This window comes from Eucyclogobius newberryi, unplaced genomic scaffold (assembly GCF_026437365.1).
Source record: "Eucyclogobius newberryi isolate DKJ021-1_F unplaced genomic scaffold, fEucNew1.0.hap1 SCAF_17, whole genome shotgun sequence".
Lineage (NCBI taxonomy): Eukaryota > Metazoa > Chordata > Actinopteri > Gobiiformes > Gobiidae > Eucyclogobius > Eucyclogobius newberryi.
Window position 1 is genome coordinate 11347575 of NW_027315801.1, and position 22660 is coordinate 11370234.

Here is a 22660-nt window from a genome sequence, read left to right on the forward strand (position 1 = left end):
CATCAGTGAAGTGTCTCTTGAAAACAGAGTCTGCTCAGAAGCATATACTGTATTAAAAGACATGAGAATTTCCCTGGTGGAGCTAAAGAAAGCTGAGCCAGCATCAGCCTCAGGTCATGTTTTACCCAGAGCAGTGCCCCGCCTCAGCTTTTACTGCTATTGATCACTCTGAGGAGAAATAACAGGCAAGTTCCTGCTGTACATATACAAAAGTGCATACACTTCACTGTTAGGACATGTTGTAACAAGATTTTTTTTTAAATAAAAATGCTTAGAAGAAACAGTCAAAAGTTGCATTGCAGGCCTCAAAGTAAAATATTGTAAATACAATAAAATAGATAAGATAAACTAAGAAATTCTACAAAGAAAATCAACATAATAGCACAGCAATTGTTAATGATCAAAAGTACATAAAAATAGAAATAGCTGACTTAAATAGTGTAGTTAAAAACTATTCTCTAATGATCAACCTTTGAACGGCATCAATTCAAAAGTCCCTGTAGCACAACAAAGAAGCAGAAATGATGGAGAAAAGAGACTTACCGGGGAACGAAGGCTTGCATATCGTCCACAAGGGGAAGGTCAGAGCTGCTGTAGTGAGGAGAGGGAGAGGCCGGTAGTGACACTGTAGGAGGCACTGATGCAGAGGAGAGAGGGAAGGAGGGAGGGAGGGAGAGGAAGAAAGGGAGAGATAGAGAAAGAGAGAGGGAGATAGGCCGGTAGCGACACTGTAGAAGGTGCTGATGTCGAGGAGAGAGGGAGGGAGAGAGGGAGAGAGAGGGAGAGAAAGAGGCCGGTAGTGACACTGTAGGAGGCGCTGATGCAAAGGAGAGGAAGAGAGGGAGAGAGGAAGAGAGGGAGAGAGGAAGAGAAGGTGAGAGGGCGAGAGAGCAGGAGAGTGAGCGGGAGAGAGAGGGAGAGGCCGGTAGTGATACTGTATGAGGTGCTGATGCAGAGGGGAGAGGGAGCGAGGGGGAGAGACACTTCCTGCTGCGAAACAGGAAGATGCTCAAACAATCAATATTAAGGAGTAGCATTGGACCAAAGCAAGTAACCGACCGATTAAATACTGTACAGTCGATATACAGTACCAAATACTATGTCAATAAAAAATAACAAGTTATTATGTTATAAAGTTTATATTAATCTAATCTAACTTGGATTTGACAAAAAGTTAAATTGAAGCATTTACAAACATCATAATATACTGTATATTATACTGCATAGTAAATTTAAATATATTTACACAGAACGACAATCAAAAACTGGAGTTTATTTAAAGGTTGCAACAGACGACACGTGAGATTGCCAAAAAAAGGCCTCAACTCTTAGCAAAGACAAACTGCCATTTCCAGGTTTTGCAGTAATATCATTGTCAGTGATGTCCCCTTGAGACCCCTGAAATCGTAATGTAATTCTTCTAAATTCATCACTATATTTAAGGATCCCAGATTTCACCAGTATTATCTGACAACAATTGTTTTAACCTGTGATATCACACAAACAGCTTTAGCAGTACCCAATTTAAGTGCAAAATAAAAAGTATTTCCTCCTCCAGTTTCTCAGTTGATAATGAACCATTGAGTAAATTAAAAAGTACAAAAAGATACCCGCTAAAACTTGCCCAAAACCTTAACATACTTCGATTAGCTGTCATTGGCAGTATAAGATACATTCCACAGTGGCAAACAGGCAACTGTTTTAATGTAGACAACAGGTTTTGTTTATGGCTTGCATTTATAACCCACTGGAACTGTATACAGTAACTGTATGGGTTTGACCTTGACAATAACTGTGTAGTGTTGGCGAGTGGAAACTGTTGTAGATTAAGGCTTCTGTGGTCGTTTTAGCAGCAACACCTTCAAATCATTATTTAAAAAAGACACATCTTTGAGGTATTTTTCCAACTTTCAGTAAAGACTTCTGACCAGATGTGCCTTATACAAAGCATCCCTATTCTTGATGATACAGCAATTAAAAACCTATTCAAAGAAAAATACTATCGTATTTCTGTGTTGATGTTTCTGGTTGTGTGGCACTCAGAAATATTCATTCAGAAGTCCATTTTCAAAGTCCATGTCTGTATGATGCACTCTGTAAAATAAATAAATAAGTGGTTAAAATGAGAACAAGAAAGCTTTTGTTATACATTTACTTACAATACTTACATTAGTCCTCTTGAGTATCTTGAATCTCCGGTGCATTGTCTTCTTGATCATTAGTCTCTACCTCCATCTGCTCTTCTTGTACTTCAGGAATCTCTGCTGCTTCTGGCTCTGTGGCTGACGGCGTCTCTTCTACTATGCTAGTGCTCTTTACAATGGTAGCGTCCTCTACAGGCGAGTCCTCCGGCACTTGTTCTTCTACCGCTTCAGGAGCCTCCTCTAGTTGCTCCTCAGTCTCCTCCTCTGTTGCCTCTTCTGTTTCTAACTCATCCTCTGGCTCAGCTTCTGTTGGCTGCTCTAAAACGTCATCTTCTTTTATAATGTCATCTTGGGTTTCTTCTACTTCCTGTGCCTCCTCCACTTCAGTGCCTTCATCTGTTATCTCTGCCTCTTCTTCTGTCTGAACTTCCTCCTGGTTTTCTGTGGTCTCTTCCTGTACAGGCTCACTCTCGATTATGTTATCCACTGCAGAAGCAGGTTCTTCTGGGGCCTCCTCCTCCATAGGGAGCTCTTCTGGTGCAGCTGGTTCCTCCTCAGTAACATCGTCTACCACCTCCTCCTCCTCCTCCTCCTCAGCAACTTCGGCCGGGGAGACTTCATCAGTCAGTTCAAGTTCCTCTCCTTCTGTTGTTTCTTCTTCAGTCATCTCTTCTTGTGGTACTTCTGCTTGCTCCAAAACCTCTGCAGCACTATCCTCCAACACCTGCAAATGGACAAAATATGAAGAAAAATATTGTCAAACAGGAAACCGGGTGATTAGACATTTAGATATATGTATATAATGTGCTCACTGAGAGTGTTTAAAACTCTGTGTGTCTAGCTTTCATATCGATGTTCAGAAACGCATAAATACACATGTAAATACACATGCGCGAATGAATTGCCCCCAGGGAATAGATGCGAGTGTGACTGTGGGCCCTGGATAAGCTCAAGCAATTCTAAACTACTACATACACATACATATTTGCACTTTAACTTTTAAAATGGAGCAATATATTGTACAGTAACAGTAATAAGAACCAGATCAGGCTTACCGGTTCCAATTGCTCTTCCACAATAGTCTCTGTTGGTTCTGGGGCTTGTTCCGTTATGACCTCAGCTCTGCAAAACACAGGCATAAAAGTTACAATTTAAGGGAAACTACAAAACTATTCAACTGTAAAAATCGATCACAACAGCGAGTATGTTTTCACAGATGAAGGGGACCTCACTGTGGATGTACAAGGCAACATGACACTGGCCAACACAAACGCTTTAGCAAAATAAACATGTTTTGCATAATAAAAGTAAGTGAGTTATGGGTGAGAGGAGGTGAGCTATTTCCCCAAACCAGTGACTATTAAAACTCTCAACTTGAACATTTTTGTCTTGGTACATATGTCTATGATTGTGACAGTACAACTTGGGAATGTGCACCTTCTAGTTCCATTGTCAGTAAGAGTAACAAATGTAAAAAATACCTCGAGTACCACCAGACAACACCTACACACCACTGTTTTAGAAGTATAAAAAGCACTAGACATAGGTGTCATTTACCTCACACTGGCTTCCTCCAGCTGCTCCCTCAAACTGGCACTCAAAGTGGCAACTTGCTCGGTCAGTTTGGATTCGGCCGTTCCCAGGTTGCCCTCTAGTGCTTCCACTTGGAGAGATAACCCATCACCAAATGCCGCCAAGGCCTCAAGTTTCTCACTATTCCCCTGCACGAGGCTCTGGATGTGACCCAGCTGCTCCATGGACACCGTGCCTTGTTGCATTTCAGCCAATCGCGTCTTCATCTCGGTGTGCAGCGACAGCACCTGTGCAGGTAGATCGGAGGTTTTAAGCTGTTCCGCCGTGGCCAGCGCCATGCCCACTTGTTTCTGGGCCAGAGAATAGGACTCTTCCAGTGCATTCACGCGGGACACCAGGCCGTCTGAAATGTGCTGTGGCAACAGGGTAAAAGCAGAAATAAGGCAAATGAGTGATGCATTTTCCAGTTTTATTCTGAGAACTAAAATACTGGCTTTATGTAGGCATAAATACAATACAAATACTATTTAAACCCACTGAATGAATAATGAATGTACATGTAGTGAATGTACGTATACAAGTTGCTGGTTTGTATACAAAACATATTTGAAAAGGAGTTTGTCAAGTTGCCTCTCCAACTTTGAGTAACAGTATGAAGTAGGCAAAGTGAGAAAGGTGTCCTGTTCAGAGTATCCACCAGGAAAATATTTTGAGTCTGACCCTCTTCTAGATGTATAGATTCCTATAGCTCAGGTATAGGAGTAACAGTGTTGCTCACTTAATGAATGGTGGAGTTAACAACACTCTCAGAAGCTCAGTAAACAGTGTCTGGGTCAGTAAGACTATCATAAACTATATTTATCCATGGCTCAGCACAGATTATAATTATTCAGCAGAATCAGCACCTACTATATTCACCGTGTTTAGATATTTCCATGTCTGTAGTTGACTGTTGTAAAATTCTGTTAAACTGTATAGGTCAAGTATAATCTTCGTTACAAGCTTCAGCAGCTGCCTGGAGGTTTGAAATACTTATCCACTAAGGGTCCTGGCATTTTGAAATCTGATAAAGGCCTCCACTTTGCTTGCAACTGGCCTCGTGGACTGATGTCTTGTGCTGGACCTTTCTTTTAGATTTTTTCTCTTTTTCTACAGGATATTTTAGGGGGTCCTCAAATAAATAATGTGGTTTTACCATATATACAATATGTAAATTAGGCGCATATTTGACTAAGTGAATTGTCCTTACCTTTCCACTTGACTGCCTGAGGTCTTCGTGAGAGGACTGCAGTTTGGCTATCTTCATCTGAATGCCCATGATATTGTCAGTCAGGTATGTTAAAGTTTGGTGCTGTTGGAAACAGAACCACGCGCCTATTGTGCCTCCAAGTACAACAACTAGTACTAAAACCAAGGCGAGAGTGTAATTGTTCCCTGCAGCGCGAACTTCAGACTCCATAACATCGTTCTTGAAAAAGTTGTCTTCATATTTGTGGTTGTTCTTCCCTTTTCTATGTTTCGCTGTCATTTTGTCCTACGGAGGACACAATGTTCCCAGAGCTTAACGCACGGAGTCTGTGACTGAAATGCCAAGATGTCGGGCTAAAGTGCCGTTTAAGTCAAGTCGCTTCAAATGGAGACGCACAAATCGGGCTGTTTTTAAACCGCTGCACAATAAAGTCCTGATAAGCTGCAGTACGCGCTTGATGTGGAGCAGAGCGAGATGACAAAGGGGGCGTGTGCCGCAGCCAGCGTGCTCGTCCATTCAGGAAGAAAAAGGAGGAGTGAGGGGCAGTGTGGGGGGCTTCAGGGACGGCGCAGCAGCGGGGAGTGGCTGAGACCCTCCGCCATGTGCCACACCATCTAATGTCAACTAATGGAGACACTACACGTCCACTGCCTGGGCTCACGAGCTATTTATGACCCAGAGGCATAGCTGCAGAGGTCGGAAGTACTACACACGTTCTGTCGGGACATGCCAGTCACATGAGCTTACGTAGCTCTGTGTATTGGAAACACGGATTATAGTTCCGTGATTGGAAAGAACAGGGCTTCAGTTTTGTCTGAAAGAACAACGCGCACCATATGTGATAGACTTTTATTATGCAATTTATTACAGGCAAGATCAACTCCAAACGTTTGTATTTGTATTCATAATATTACATTTAAAATTAACTGTCACAAACACACTGCAATTAGGCTACGTCAGGGGTGTCTAAACTATGGCTTTGGCCTCAGACCAATTTTTGTTGGTCTTCAGGCCTCCTGCTAAACTGGCCCAAACTTGCGTATTGGTAGTACTTTTTACTGCAAATATAAGTGATATAACCACTACTACCCCAATAATATCATTGCAATGTGATACAGACCTAAAATATTCCATGCTGTTAACTGCATCTATCTGAATGATCCACAGTGTTGACCATCAGTCTGGCCCTCTACTTCTCAATATGTGGCCTTTGGTGAAAATAATTTGGACACCCAAGGACTAAACCATCATCTTATGTTGCTTTATTCTGCCAAAATAATACAAAACATATACATAAATAAAAAAAACAATTCTATGATTTTGATTGAGCAGTAATTTTCAGACACGACTCACCTCTGACGCAGAGCACAGTGGCACTCTCGGCTCTTCCCAGAGCGTTCTCTGCTGTGACGACAAACTCTCCCATATCTTTGGGTCCAACTTGGAGGATAAGCATGGAGCAGACCCCACACGTGTTGGAGATGTAATAGTTAGTGTTTGTGTTTAGACTTATGTTGTTCCGGTACCATATGATCCGTGGTTTGGGGTTTCCTGTCACAGCACAGCTCATGTAGCATTCATAACCTTTGGGTGCAGTGTGGAGTTTCAATGGAACAATGAAGGTGGGAGCACATCGCAAATCACAGTCCTTACTTGATGGCAGGCTTACAACAAACTTTTCTAGAAAACAAAAAAAGAGCCATTATTTTCAGATCCACTATACATTATCTGAGTGTCTGCCACCTGTCTATCTCCATGGAGACAATCAAGTGGTCGCACCGGGTCCATTAAAAAATATAGACTACCTCTTTTCTTTTCTCGTCCCCAGGTAGGTGATTCTGATGGTGCAGAAATGCCCATATCGTTCTTGGCATACACCCTGAAGTGGTACTCTCTCCCTTCCATGATGTTACAGACTGTAAACCTATTATTGAAAAGCTGGTCAGCCACCATGGTCCATGTGTTTTTGGTGCTGTCCAGTTTGGACACAGTGTAGTGGAGGCGGTCATCACGCTTTTCATCAGGAGAGGGTTCCCAGACAACCGTTAATGTTCCTGGGACGTTTTCCTCCAGCTCCACTGGGCCTGGGGGCTTAGGGTCATCTGTGACCAAAAACAATTCACCTTTTAGAAACAAGTAGAATTAAAGTAGTTGCTTTTAGATTTTATAATGTGGCGATTATAACCCACTCTCTGATAGGAGTGAGTGATCATCCTAGTTGGCCCCCACTACATGTTATTTATTGCACCTATGCACCTTACAGACTTAGTGAGCACCCTCTACCTCGAGGCCGATGAACCTGGTGGGGTTGTTTTGCCTGGGTATCCAAGCCAATACTTAACTATATATGTACTGTGCATCTGGAAAGTATGTTATGTTACAGCCTTATTCTAAAATAAATTAACCTCATTATTTGTCTCAAAATTCAATACGCCATAATGACAATGTTGCCATTATGCCATTTCCAAGTGCTCTACAATGTAAACAATTGTAGAGCACTTGTAGAACAGTTACACAGTTTACAAGATTAACTGGACTGATGCTGGCACAGTTGATTATTAAATTGCAGGTCTGTAGACAGTTTCAGACTGTTAGAGAGCGATTGTATTTATTCCATGTTTTCACAAGAAATATTAAAAAGCACTTTTTAAAATAAATTATAATCAAGATCCTGAAAGATTAAGATCTACACATCACATTCATATTGGATGTGATCTTATGATAGCTTAATTAACTGATAGTGAAAGACATGAGCTCAGTTTTACCTGTGACTCTAACCTCGGTGCTTAACGTCTCCTGTCCCACGAGGTTTTTCACTAGAATGGAGTAGATGCCTGAGTCTGAGCGCTCAGAGGAGGGGATGAGCAGCTGGGATGACCCATCACAGTTACTGACTGTTACTCGCTTTGTCACAGGCACGTTGTCCTTTAGCCACATGATGTCTGGTCTTGGGGAAGCCTATAAAAAAATATAAAATGGTTCAATATATGTATTTATCTTTTGCTTATACTGAAGTCATATAAATCTTACCTCAAAATGTACTGTTATCCTGACAGAATTTCCTGCTCTGACCACTATGAAACTCTTCATTTTCTGATTTGTAAATTTTGGTCTCACTTGAAAGAAAAGAGGAATAGGTATTAAAACAAAAAGGAATACTTAATTAATCGCTTGTATAATTGTGTTAGCCAAAAGCCTATTTAGAAAACATTTGGCCCGTAATACAACAAAGTTTACTTTATTGCATGTACAAATAAGAAGTAGTTGTCATTATAACATACAATTGCTACTACTATTAGTTCTGTCATCTACCTGAACACCAATTAAGAAAAAGCCCTCAAATGTAGGCTTCTATTGTGTGAGTTTGGGATTGCAGCAGAAAAAATAAGATGTTTATTTACATTTTATATCATAAGCATAAGTATTTTAGCATGTCACAAACCTATTTTCTTTTCAATACATTCATACATACCTGGCAGGGGCATGGCCATCACATAGTTGGGCAGCTCCTCTGGGGGACTCTCACCTCCATCATTTACAGCTATGACTCTGACCCAGTAGAGGTTCATGGACCGGAGGCCTTTCACACAATACGACGTGGTGATCATAGGAGTGCTGTTGCATCGAGACCAGTCACTGGAATCTGCATTTCGAATCTCAATAAAATATCCTTTTGCTTCATCCTGGACTCCCTCTCTCTCCACAGGTTTGGTCCATGTCAAGGCAAAATGTGTGTAGGAGGTTTCTGTCACCTTCAGGGCTGTCACCCTTCCGGGAGGCACTGGATTTACATTAAAGTGTTAAGAATGTGTATCAAAACGCATACATTCAAGTGTTTGATAATGTCAAATAGAGTGCTAGACTATTAGTCTATTGCTGAGTTTTAGATGACATTCTGACATCTGAAAACCAGATAACCAAGACATAACAATGAAGTTTGTGTTTGTAGTAATACCACCACTTTTTGTCACTTTTGCTGAATAATTCCATCTTTATTTGTGCTGACAGAGAATAGCCTACTTTAAAAGTCAGAATTTACTTTCATGCTGGCTCAGAAATGCTATGGTCAATCTCTCAGTCATACATCATAGGCCTACCAAAAAGTTTTCAATATTCTATGATTTTAAAAGCAAAACCTACATGAATTCATATGAGCTCAAGGATACTACAATTTCAAATGAACCCACACTTTTAGTTAAATGGAATTATGTAGTACTTACTTTTGGGATCTCGTGCACAAACAAACTCAGAGGGGTTGCTGCATTCCCCAGGTCCTGAAAGGTTTACAGCTGCAACTCTGAATTCGTACTCCAAACCTGATACAACATCTTTCACAGCAAATTTCTTCTCTAGACAAACAAAATAACAGCAATAGCTATTAACATCACATGTGTTTAACGGTTCTTTTATGTGAAATTACCTTTTATTAGTTCACCAGAGTGGTTGACAACTGACCACAGATTACTCCCCTTTTTGCGCTTCTCCAAAACATATCCCAGAATCCGTGAGCCGCCCGTCTTTTTTGGTGCAACCCATTCCAGATTTATGCAGTCATCATAAGCGTCTATTATCTTTGGTGGTGCAGGAGGGCCTGGGAAGGCTGAGGCAACAAAGAAAGACACCATTCAAAGCTGGGGTACCTAATTTTGAAATAATTAAATAAGGTATTAGTGTATAATAGGTAGGTATTTAAACCTTACTAACTCATTTCTAACACTCACAAACCCTTTGGCACATCACTAATAACATGCATTAATTTTGGGGCCACTAGCAGCTTTAGAACAGCTTTGTAAATGAAGACAGTGTGCAGAGGTCTGATTTTTCAATGTCTATTTTTAGAATACATAGGTAGCATCATTGAAATAATAAAAACATAAAAACAGGCCTGTGGTGATTATCATTACAGACACATTCCAAATATATTAAATATGTTCAGCGGATAGTTATTAAGCTACATAGGCCTGTTATATGGATCAAGTTGCTGAAAATGCATTTATTTGACACTGCATATTAGTGAACATCTGTAAGAGCAAAAATTGCCATGGAGAGTTCCCACAGCATTTTTGCATGCTGCCGTTGCAATAAAACAATGGACTTTGACTTTCATATTCATATGCAATTCAACATCCAGTGTTTTTGGAGAAAATATCATGTTGTAAAATGTCAATAGCCCAATTATGAAATATAATGACGTCACTAGGGGGCGCGCGCGATACACATTGCGCAGCTGGGTTTTCGTGCTTTCGTTAATTTAGCATTATTTTGAGTGGCCTAATTCTTTTCACGACTATGGTAAGGTTATATCGTTTAATATAGTTTACTTACCTTTACTCAAGAGCCTTCAAATGTTGTTTTGAACATTCAACATAACACTAAAATTGTAGCTATTTGTTAGCAAAAGAGTTGTTTTAATAGCCTACTACTAGGTCCATGGAGTTAACACACTCACTAAATTACACATGTACAATTATTTAAAATTTAGCTAATTTAAAGTGGTCCGGTGAACCACAGCTTATTTCTTTACAGTTTAGCTAACTTTATTTCTCAGAAGCACCAGCATTTACTCCAGTGGCAGGTTAACATTTTGCTAGCTCTAGCTCAATTCATTTATACGTTTCAGAATTCAGTTGGACACAAATAAGATAGCAAATAACTGACATATAGTTTCTTCTCTCTCTCAATACAATCACTATTTTAAACTAATCTAATTAAATGATAGCATTGGACACAATGGCACATTTATTCTGACATTAGTCCTCTTGTCAAACGTATTGGACATTTTATGTTAATAGATACTAAAACAGGTATCAAAACTATATACTCTACTATACTTACTATAAGAAATCACATAATAGGACCTTTCTTGAACTGTTTTAACATTTGAATGATCTTGATATTTAACAGAAGTACTAAGACAACATAAAAAAGTTTAAAAAAAAGTGTTTACTATCATTTGTGGTATCATGATTATTCCTTAGTATCAATTTGGAGTTGAAAATGGTAGTATCATGGCAGCACTAGTCTAATGCCTGATGTTATTTTAGTTGTGTAAAGATGTTTGGTTTGTACACACCTAAAGTACCAGCTTGTATGTCGTCTGTCTCTAGGAGCTCACTGGCGCCCTCTGCAGTCACGGCACGGATGCGGTAGCAGTATTTCCGCCCATGGTCCACGTCTGTGTCACGATAGCATGGCACGCCTGGCATTTCCCCCAACTTCTTCCAAGTGTTTCGACCCACCTGCTGACGCTCCAGTGTGTAGTTAGTCACTGGTGAGCCACCGTCATCTTTTGGAGGTCTCCACTTAAATTCAATGCACACAGGTGAACTCTCAATGACCTCTGCAGGACCAAGGGGACAGGTAGGTTTATCTGTGAGGAAAATGTAAGAAAAAGCATACTACTATTATTTGTTGTTGTGGAGAATGACGGGCATTAAACGAAAGCTATACATTGAGGCTAAGGAGGAACTAACTGCCTGGTTAAATGGAGGCCTTGATGCAGTATATTATCTGAAAAAATAAAATGTTTCAGTCATGAGTATCAAAAAGTAGTGTACTGTAGATTGTTTGAACCAAGCTTCTTTTCCTTGTACATTTACACATTTAATAGCTGTGGAGTGCGAGTTTTGTTTCATATTTTCCCAAACGTTAGTGTAAACCCAATCTCTTTTATTTGTGTTCATAGAATTATGACTGCACTGTTTGAGTAAAGTAATTATTTTAAATAAGGCTTCTCAGATTTTCTCAGACATTCTAAATTTAACTATGGTGCATTGTGGTAATAAGATTTTTTTTGTGAGAATAACCCATTTAAAGGAAGTTAACTATCTTTATCAAAATCATTCTTGCAGAGATGCATTCACTTACCTAGCACTATTAGCTGTGAAATAGCCTCAGTAAATCCATCTTCATTCTTCAGTTTGATCTTGATCTCTCCTGTGTCTTTCCTTTGGCTTCTGATCAGGAGCAGACAGCTGTGACTCGAGGATTTCTCAATCTTTATGTTGGTGTCTTCGTGGAGCTCCTCTTCCTCTCGGTACCAGTGAATCTTTATTGGCAGGTGTCCAACAAAAGCTAGCTTAAAGACAGCATTGTGACCCACTTTAATTGTCACAGGTTGAGTGAAGGCCTCCAGATGCTCTGCCACAAACCTGGGTGGATCTAAACAAAAAAAAGAGAGAGACTTAGTCAAAGAGAACAATAATCCATCGTCCAATGTGGCCACATAATTATTAAAGTCTATGTTTGTGGTATTGTATTAGTAGGCCTGTCACAATAACAGAGTAACAAAGTATATTGTTTCAGATAATAAAGCAAACAATCCAATTTGGATATTAACTTTTCTGAATTAGCCTCAGGAAATAAAACACAAAGTAACACAGTGTTAATATCTACAGTATATGGATCATTTATCTGTGTGTTATTAAACTCAGCACTTCACAGATTAATGTACCACATAAAAAGAGAGAATTAGGTCCTTACTCTAATGCATTGAACAACATTGAAGTCAATATATTGTAATAATTATTGTGTCAGGCTTATTAATAAGCATAGTTTTATCAAACCTTTAACATTGACCATTGCTTCTGTTTTGCGTCTGCCTGCCTCGAAGCGGTATTTCCCTGAATGCTCTTCTTCACATTTAGTAATAACTAATGTGTGAATGACTCCATCTTGAAATATTGTGAAGTTGTCATCATGGGATATCTATTCACATACAGAAGACCAGAATAAAGTAAATAGTGGAACCACAAGAAACAAGTCAATGTCTGTCTGTAACGGGAGATAGTAAGTCACCTTTTTGCCATCTCGAAACCAGGCTCCTTCGCAGTCTTCTCTGCTGAGCTTGCACGTTAACTCGGCTGACTCACCAATCACAGCATCCACATCTGATAGTCCCCAGATGAAGTGAACTCCTGGATCTATCATACACACAGGCCACAGTGAAAGAAGACATGCAACATTGATTTTTTTTTTTATAGTTTTCCCTCATTAGCTTGCCCAGAGTTGTATTTTCATCCTTATTCCTACCTCCTAACCCTGCCCACGGCTCTGCACTTTGAAAAATGTAAACTCCAGTTCATTAACAAGGCTCAACTGTCGCATAGCCATGATAAATACATAAAAACACAAATTAAAAAGGAAATCAGTTCTGCAGTTTAGAACAGGAAGTTAATGGACCTGTTTCTATTATTAAGCTGGCAATATGAACTGATTTATTTATTTCTAAATACCAAGTCATGTATGCCTTCTTTTCATTTTTACACAGTATATTATTATTTTTGTATTATATTTTGTATCTGTCTGTTACCTGTTACTTACCAATGACTACATCTTCTATAAGCCGCCCTCTTTGTTTTCTTTTTGAACGAGACGTAGCACTGCCATTTCCTTTAGCTTTATGCTTTTTTGTACCAGCCTTTTTACCTGTGACACCTAAAATATACAGGTGTTAGTCTCAAGAGAAGGGGCTGAGATTTTAATCTTGTCTATTATTAATTTGCTGTTTACCTGTTTCACCTTGTGCTGAATTTTGAAGAATTTGACCATGCTTTGAATCTGCTGTGGACAGGAAGTGGTTCGAGTCTTCACTGTTCTCCTCTCCTCTGTCATCTTGTTTATCCGGGTCTGAGGTAAGACAGACTTCACTTATTCATCATTATGTGAAACGACTTAACCTTTTACATTTGCACCCTAGAGATTGTATGATGAAGCACTGGAGCAATGAGAAAAAAGGACCCTGGATCCCCTGTCCAGATCTTCAGGTCTGGCTAACTCTGTCTGGGGAAACCTTGCGGTGTTAACAACTGGACAGTGGTTGCCAGGTGGTGAGTGTTACTTTTAACTTTAGATTAAGTTAACTTGGATTTTAATATTAGGTTAAAATGTCGGTGTAATCCCTCATTCGTCCAGGCGTGTTCCATAGTAGAAAAAAGCTTCAGTTGTAGTCATCTGGACTCAGTTGGAAAAAATAGACGTTTCGACTCTCATCCAAGAGTCATTGTCAATAAAAGAATTTAGATTGAGAACTCCGATATTAATACTGTTCTGTGGTAAGACCCGCCCATTGGGCGGAGCCTTCCTGAAGTAGAAAGAGTTGTTTGTTTCAACAGAAACTCCCCCCTTGTATCTACCGAGCTAGCCTATTCAGAATTTTAATGGCCTATTAGAATCCTCTTTGTCTTTGTGAGACCCTGGCTCAACCACCCTGAGTACCTGATTAGCATCTAAATGTCCTGGTACTGGTCCTCTAACTTTGGACCTCTAACCTGGACCTCTAACCTGGAAAGTTAGAGGACCAGGACCAGGACATTTAGATGCTAATCAGGTACTCAGGGTGGTTGAGCCAGGGTCTCACAAAGACAAAGAGGATTCTAATAGGCCATTCAAATTCTGAATAGGCTAGCTCGGTAGATACAAGGGGGGAGTTTCTGTTGAAACAAACAACTCTTTCTACTTCAGGAAGGCTCCGCCCAATGGGCGGGTCTTACCACAGAACAGTATTAATATCGGAGTTCTCGATCTAAATTCTTTTATTGACAATGACTCTTGGATGAGAGTCGAAACGTCTATTTTTTCTAACTGAGTCCAGATGACTACAACTGAAGCTTTTTTCTACTATTAGGTTAAAATGACATGCTTTGAGTTAAAAAGGCTGTCTTTAGAGTACACTACTGTAAATGTGCTCTACCTTGCAATGGTATTTATCATTTATTTATTTTTATCTTTATTATTTTTCCCCTCCATCCCTTGTTGGGAAATGGGAGGTTTTGTCTATAGGAGTTTTTGTTTATAAGAGATCTTCTACTGAGAGTGTTTTTCAAACTTCCTATAAGTGATCTGTTCTTTTCTTCTGGATCTACCTCTGTATCTACCGGCGTTGCATCAATGAAATTTCCCCATGTGGGACAATAAAGGAATATCTTATCTTATCTTATCTTATCTTCTACCTTCTTACACTTTGTGACATCGTAATGGCATCGTAATTTACAATATGTAAAAATCATCAACTTTATAATCTATTACAAAGTTGTTTTTTTTGTTGTTGATACATTTAATATATTTTCAAATGCAACAGACGGATGTATTACCAGATTCAAGATGACTTCTTTGATGTTTCTTTCTGTCTTTTGAAGAGACTTTTTTGAAAACATTGTTGTTATTGACGTCTTCTTCTTCCTCATAATCAGGCACAGCAGTAGCTTGATCTGTAGATAGAGTACATTTCCATTTAATTCTTTATTTAGTATTAGTAAGTAGGTATTGTAAGTAATTTAGATTAGCTCACCAGTTTCTTGTTTGCCTTGTCGATTCTTCTTCTTTGTCTTCTTTGATAAACCCTTTTTAGAGACAGTTTTTACTTTGTTTTCAGCATTACTATCTTCCTCAAAGTTTGCATCTGCAGAATTATACACATTTATTTTTACTGTGGTGTAAAACCACATCATAAAAAATACAGCCAATAACTTAGCTTACCATTAATGTCATTATCGTTGATGTGATTTCTGTGGTGACTTTTCTTGTTTGACTTTGTTGAGCTCCTGTTTTCATCCTCACCTTCTTCCTCATATATTTCCTCGTCTTCATATCTGTCCATCTTATTTGTCCCTACAGCATAGTGTTTGAATTAACAACATTTTTTCTTTCTTTCTTTTTTTTTTACTTTAATATGTTTCTGAAATTTCATACCAGACTTATGGCTTTTTTGTTGAATCTGGTTTGGGTTTCTCACTGATGTTATGTTATCTTCAGTGTAGTTTTCGTCTGAAGCAAGCATTCAAACATGTTTTTGAACATCACTGAGTATACACAACAATGGATTACTCATTAACAAGGGTATTTATTTTTGTTACTGTTTACCTATTTCCTCATCTTCAGATTCTTTGGACTCTGATTCCGACTCAGAATCTGACTCTGATTCCGACTCAGAATCTGACTCTGTCTCGGATTCTGATTCTTCACTGGTTTGTAAATATTCAGAGCTTGATCTAACTTCATCAAATTCCACATTTATACCTGTGTTAATTGAAATATATACAATTTATATAAGACAGTAAACGATATAAGTCAAACATTTATAACAAATCACACTTTTTTCATTGTTTTATGGGTTAATTATTCTAACGGGTTTAACTAATGTGCTTGTAGCAAGTTACTGCTACTACTACTTCATTTATTTTTCAGTTTTAAAGTTCTGTAATTGTTGCACAGTTTTTTTTTTATTGTTGTATACAGTATGTCTTTGTAGCGTGTGGGTACCTGTTCTCTGCTCAGATTGGTCTTGAGTTGTGTTTTTCTTGTTGTTCTCTCTTGGTCCATCTGTTTCAGTTTCATCTGTTTTAGTAGTGGAGCCTTTGAGCTTTCGGTTCTTGTCTTTTTTCTTGCTCTTTGATTGCTGTGTGTGACCAGTAGTTGCTTCTGATCCATTTGTATCTGCCAGAGTGGTAACACTAGACTGTCGACCATCTTTTACTTTTTTGATACGTTGATTATCTCTATTCCTCTGCTCTACTAGTTGTTTGGCTTTATGGGCTGCTAAAATTCTCTCCATTTCCTTTTGGATTTTTATTTGTTGGTCTTTGGCCACTTTTTCTATATCAATCATCGATCCTCCAGCCACTGTTGATTTTCGAGGTTTCACCTTACCAGTAGAAGCAGGGTCTGGGTCATCTTGAAAATCAATTAGAAAAAGTTAATGTTAGATATGATACACATACTATAATTATACTCTTGCTTTGATGACATCAAATCTGATAAAACCTTACCTTCTACAACCAGCAAAGCGCTACAAGACACAGGGCCAGCTTTGACCGAATAGATTCCTTTATCCAGATTAATGCAGTCTCTTATTAGCAGTCTGTGGATGAGTTTATGGCTGGATACACTTATGCTGTACTTGTCACTCTCCTCCAGAACACAGTTTTCCCCCATCCAAGTGACTCCGTGCAGGGGCTGTGTCAGGACACATTCAAATAGAGCATCTTCTCTCTCATGGGCTTTTACCGCTTGAATTTTTATAACAAAATCCACGCTGGAAACTGAAAACATGCAAGACAGTTAAAATCTGAAAGAAAAAAGAGATGAACTACACATTTTGCACCTGACTGTTGAGGAATAGCCCAATGTTATTGAAATTTCACTTTAAAGCTTTATCTAGTGAAAAAAATGATGGCTGTGACTTAAGATTCTTGACACTGGAAGATTCTTGACAGAGGGAATGGTAACCAGACTCACTCTTCATACATAATTGAAGATGTGTGTATTCTGGATCCCAGGCAACTTAAACTTAGTACTTGAAGCTGTAACCAAACAGATTACCTACTTAAAAGTTCAGGGGACAGGTTGCCATCATCCTCACAGTAAAGTTCAGTGTGTTTATCTCCAAACTGGTCCATGCAGGTGTTGAATTCATTAGATTCCCCCCTGATTCTAGGACTTTGTAGACCATCTTCATCAGAGAACATTACACTCTCCTGTGAAGTACACATGAGTTACAGTAGTTTACTACATGGCATAAACACTGACTATCCATTATGATAGCTACTGTACATGGGATAGTATATTACATGATGACAAGGCTCTATAAAGAACATCAAGCTGATATTGTAACACGTTGTCATTTCTGTAAGTCAAAATAGCTTTTAGTTTAATCATTTTTGGCACACTTGTAAAAGGTAAGGCAAAAAAATTTACATTAAGTATTTTAAAGAATATGAAGGATGTGTTAAATTTACAATAATTACAGGAAATGTGCAAGTCAAATCCTTTCATTCATCATATACACAGTTAGGACCTTTAATTTATAAGATAATGCTATTAACATGATTATGATTCAACCCTATTTAAAGGTCTCTGCCTGGAAAGGACTTTGTTGTACTAAGTCAGCTGCCCTACCTTTTTAGCTCTTTCTCTTCGCTTTTCTTCCAGTTTTCTGACTACTAGATGTAGATCTGCAACGCCATACTCATCACATATTTTCTTGTAGTCTTTCTTGTTGGCTTTAAGCATGGCATTCCAGAATCTGTCTTCTTCTGCTTCATACTTTCCTGTTTCATTTTCGTCATTATCCAGTTTTCTAAGATGAGAAAATTACAGCCAATTGTATTATCACTCATTGCTTCCACATTAGTCACATAACAAAACATTGTTTATTGTATGAAAGTGTTCTTACATTTTCCTCAGAAACTTTCTGAAGTCCAAAGGATTTGTCAAAACTACAAAAGTATTATCCATGTTATTGTAACAAATTTAATTAAATAGAGTTGTATTTGAAGTCAGGAAGTTACTTTTTCTTACCCTCAGTCAATTGTAGAGCTGCTGTGCACATGGCTTTACCAAATTCATTTGAAGCAATACATTTGTAGGTATCAACATCATCATCACGCACGTTCAAAATCTAAAGTAATAAAAGTTACAAAATATAATATATTTATGCATGTAGAAATTACCATTTGTGGTAAACATACCTCCAACATGTGTTCCCTGGTGACTTCATTATATTTCGTTTGATATTTCTCCTTGTTTGAAATATTTCCTGTGATTCTGCTCCATGTAACCTCAGGTTTGGGTTCACCTACGACCACAGCCTTAAAAACAGCCACTTTACCTGTAGCAAAATAATATTTTTTTGTTATTGTTTGGTAGCTATAAGGGGGGAAATTAAATTTGAAACACACAGGACCTTCTTTAGTGTTAACAGGTTCTGGTTTACTTTGAAAATCAGGATGGGTTTTGCCCTCTGGTAATTGTGACACATATTGTGTGATTGTCACTCCAGGAATCTTGGATAGTCTCCGAATGGAAGCTTAAAAAATAAAAGATTAGCTAAAATATTACATTACAGAAAGGTGTCAGAAGCAGGTGTAGGGTATAAGAAGCATCGGTACTTGAACAGTTGTATCATACAGTATTGTATTGTGAATACTTTATAATTACAAGATGTGGAAGATGTATGTAGATCACTAAATCAATTATGTTTTATAAGCCTGAAAAAAGTCTGCTGCTTGTGAACAGAGTAAATGGTCCATCCATGGGTTTCAGTCACGTGACTTATTTGTTGTCACCGCTATTTTGAAGATGTCACTGCATGCCGTTGCCTATCTCTGTTCTTAGATAGCCATGAAAAACAGGACATAAATAGAAAAGGATTGATACTTCAAAAGACATGTTATGGGCTTTGATCCTTATCTACAGTGTCGAGTCGCTTAAAGCAGCAACAACAAGCAGACATTTACATCTAAGTTTCCTTGTCCACAAACCTTCTGCATCTTGGACAAGCCCTCAAAGCTTTCAAGAGCAGACTTTGTGTGTAGGTGAGTGTCTGATCCTAAACTATAACACCTGGACAGTTGAAAATTAGACTCGTTAAGGCGAGGGTTAGGGTTAGTTAGAGTAGGCTAATGTTTATGCTAATTATTAGCATAGCCACACAATAACATGTTAACCCAGCTGCTAACTACCTGAAGCAAACAGCTAACCACTCTGATTTCTGTAAGTCCACTGGTTCCTTCTGATGACAGTAATCCATTTCTGGCAACAAACGAAGTCGGGATGTTACAGAAGAGGATTCCTTTGTTTTGAGATTTTTTCTGGGACAGCTTTCGCCGTCAAGATGGCAATAGCATCAAACAATCTGACCCATGAATAATCATTCTTTGCATTGTTGAGTTAAATGTTCTCAGGTTATAATTGTAAGGAGTAAGAAGACTTGCAATAATGAATGCAAAAAAACAAAACAGCATTACGTATGCAGCTGTTGCGGCTTAATGCATACATAAAAGTGATATCATATGTGTGTGTGTGTGTGTGTGTGTGTTTATATATATATATATATATATATATATATATATATATATATATATATATATATATATATAAATCTCATCATATATCATCATATATAAGAATAGCCAAACCAAAAAGTTTACTTTTACCATTTACCTGATCTATTACCTGACACCTCATTAAAGTGTTGTATGTATCGATGAACAAGCGAGAAACCTGGAAAATAAAATAGAATTGAATCACTAACAGTTTGCGTTCATGTTTTAGAATTTGATAATGTCTTCATTTCAGTTGGAGGGCAGGGTTCTACTATACAACTCAAACCTAATTATTATTTATTTTGGATTGGCTCCATAGATATTTACTCCAGTGAGTCTGAATCATGTCAAGTCCATTTTGGTATTGAAAAATGGCACTACCTTCTGAAGCTACTGTGCAAACATATTTTCACTTTTGTTTAGAACACTGTGAACACAACCCATTGCTGTGTACTACCTTTGCAAATAACAAAATACTAATGACACGTTTTAGGTTATGTTTATCCCTGCAGATAAATAATGTGACATTGTTTGTAAAGCAAAAATGTAGTGAGACTAAAATAAACATGCAGGCTGAAGAAAGTAGAGGGGGTCAGAGGAAAGGGCAACAGCAGGCAGCCCTAATCCAGGGATGTTTTCTTCTCATTATCCATTTATCACAAAAGCCTCTTACAACTGCCTCAGAGCAGCCTTTAATTTTACAGACACTTTCCATTTAATACTGGGGATTTTCTGGACCAGTTGGTTTCATTTACTGCATAATATTGCTGCATATTACCTTACTGCATATTTTTAGATGAAAGAAGAAAAAGCCATATTTGAATTTATTTCAACAGGTTGTTGTCATGAAATTAATTTACATGGAATGAAAGTCGACGAAGAAAATGTGTTCGTTATTCATTCCAAGTGTATCTAAATTACGAAAAGTGGACTTGATTGTTAAAGTCCACTTCCTTTACATGGGTTTAGCTTCTTTTGAATACTGAATACATTATAAATAGAAACGGATATGAATATTGTATGGCGTTTGTTTATTCTAAGCCAAAAAATAAAATTGTTACCTTTTCTGCTTGTAGATCCTGATTTAGGCTTTTTCCACATTTTAGCACACTCTAGCAATATAAAAAGTCAAATTGTGTTATTAAAAACAAATAACGAACAATCTTTTTATTGTCCAATGACATAATGATATAGCATCCCGTAAGGTTTAATCAGCAATAAACACACACAGCATAGATGCCAAACTTGATCCTAGTGACCATTTGACAAGAAACCCAATAAATTCCCTACATTGTGGCAGCAAGCTACAAAACCTAAATACATTATATACACAGATGTCTGAGGTGCCACACAGAAGCAAGCGCTCTCAGTTTACAAAAGCTTTGTAAACTGTTATGTGACTGCAACAGATGTCAGCTCGTAAAGCATAATTTTGTCCAAAATATATTGCTGCTTTTTCACTATAAACTATACTATGCTATATACACCTTAATGACTAATTATTATTGTTGTCCTTTGTTTTACCTTGGTTGCATATATAATGCTACTTCAAGGTTTTATTTGTTCTGTTTTATTTTTTGGCTATACAAATCCTTATGGTTATAATATATACATATTTTTAACCTCCAATAGGCTCCAAAGGGCACTTGTGGGAACTGGAATTGAAACGCCAATGTGTGGGTCAGTGGATCGGACCATTTTACCAATTGAGCAGGTTAAGTTTGACTAGGTCAGAACAAGAAAATGGACAACCATCTGCAATAACATGCTCTTAAACCAAGGAATGCTGACATTATCTTAAAGCAAATGATCTGTGGTTATACATCACGAAATCAAGAATAAAAGAATTGAAATACTGTGATTGTCCTATATTTGCATAAAACAAAATAACATACAATAATTGTCTGAGCTTTATTTAAACTTTCAAGCATATTTTACAGTTGTCAACAGTGTATTAAAATAAAAGAAGAAAAAACAGTACCTCTCACTCCTTTTAGTTGTGGCTTAAAGCTGAAACCAGTTTGACTTTAGTGGTTAATAAATCCTGTGGAAAAACATGTTAAAGATTGCTCTAACTGAAATTTGTGCCTAGATAGTGTCTGGAGAAGCTTTGTCTGTTTAGTCGGGTGGATGCTTGCAACTGATGGCTTATTATTAAGAGGCAGGGGTGGGGGGTATGGGGGGTGGGGGGTATGGGCGGGTGGGACAGGCTGCCAATGACAAGGAAACATCATGGATAAGTAGGGACTTAATACATGATAAGCTACAGGTTTGCGAATACACTTTATGGAATTGAATGAAAACTTGAGTTATCGGTTTACATATTGATACCTAATTTAAGTTTAGTGTGAGATGCTGTGAAAAAAACACCTTTCCTTCTCTTGACTATGTGTTATATTATGTTGCATTGCATAATCAAGGTTGTGGCATTTATGTGGCTCTTGTCAGGGCTTTGACTGTTTGTTTCTTCGGAAAGACAAGATCAAATGAAGAACGATATATTAATGGTCTGAAGGTCAACACACATGAACATCTGACATGCTTTACATAACTGTTGTGCTTATGTCCTGCCTTTTCAAATTGTGCTCTCCTTAACACAAGAAGACTGTAGCTGACTTTGTTTTTACAGTTGTCCGTATGTTTTATTGGAACTATTTATTTTTGTTATGACCTCACCATGGAGACAAGCTTGACACATCAGTCTTAAACCCGAAGAAAAATCTTTTAGCCTATTTCTGTGTTCTGGGATCACTATATAATTAACTTTTAATTTTGATATTGTTTGTATTTTTGTTTAAGAGGCATTAGTGATCAGCTGTTGATCAATTTGCTGTCTAAAGCAGTCACATTGCACACTTCACACTTCAATTTGAGACCTGTTCGCTTTTTAGCATGTCTGACACATCAGCCAG

The 22660-nt window shown here is 38.1% G+C and overlaps 2 protein-coding genes across 2 annotated transcripts; both read right to left on the bottom strand.

The window, feature by feature from the left end:
- Positions 1 to 1253: 1253 nt before the first annotated feature.
- On the bottom strand, positions 1254 to 5456 carry LOC140362872 (uncharacterized). Its single transcript, XM_072449135.1, has 5 exons — positions 4927 to 5456; positions 3702 to 4090; positions 3200 to 3266; positions 2169 to 2868; positions 1254 to 2094 (listed from the first exon to the last, which is right to left on the bottom strand). The coding sequence occupies exons 1-4, from the start codon at positions 5203 to 5205 to the stop codon at positions 2170 to 2172; spliced, it is 1434 nt and encodes a 477-aa protein (XP_072305236.1). The 5' UTR covers positions 5206 to 5456; the 3' UTR covers positions 1254 to 2094; position 2169.
- A 511-nt stretch (positions 5457 to 5967) lies between these two features.
- LOC140362576 (immunoglobulin-like and fibronectin type III domain-containing protein 1) lies at positions 5968 to 21856 on the bottom strand. The gene is made up of 30 exons (XM_072448660.1): positions 21730 to 21856; positions 20810 to 20860; positions 19867 to 19926; positions 18608 to 18730; positions 18393 to 18532; positions 18223 to 18322; positions 18098 to 18140; positions 17821 to 18001; positions 17249 to 17399; positions 16692 to 16964; positions 16186 to 16596; positions 15787 to 15942; positions 15616 to 15690; positions 15403 to 15534; positions 15215 to 15325; positions 15018 to 15134; positions 13438 to 13578; positions 13249 to 13362; positions 12724 to 12848; positions 12492 to 12633; positions 11794 to 12087; positions 11000 to 11296; positions 9347 to 9526; positions 9147 to 9275; positions 8399 to 8707; positions 7957 to 8042; positions 7692 to 7884; positions 6732 to 7028; positions 6280 to 6606; positions 5968 to 6193 (listed from the first exon to the last, which is right to left on the bottom strand). The coding sequence occupies exons 2-30, from the start codon at positions 20847 to 20849 to the stop codon at positions 6189 to 6191; spliced, it is 4752 nt and encodes a 1583-aa protein (XP_072304761.1). The 5' UTR covers positions 20850 to 20860; positions 21730 to 21856; the 3' UTR covers positions 5968 to 6188.
- Positions 21857 to 22660: the final 804 nt, after the last annotated feature.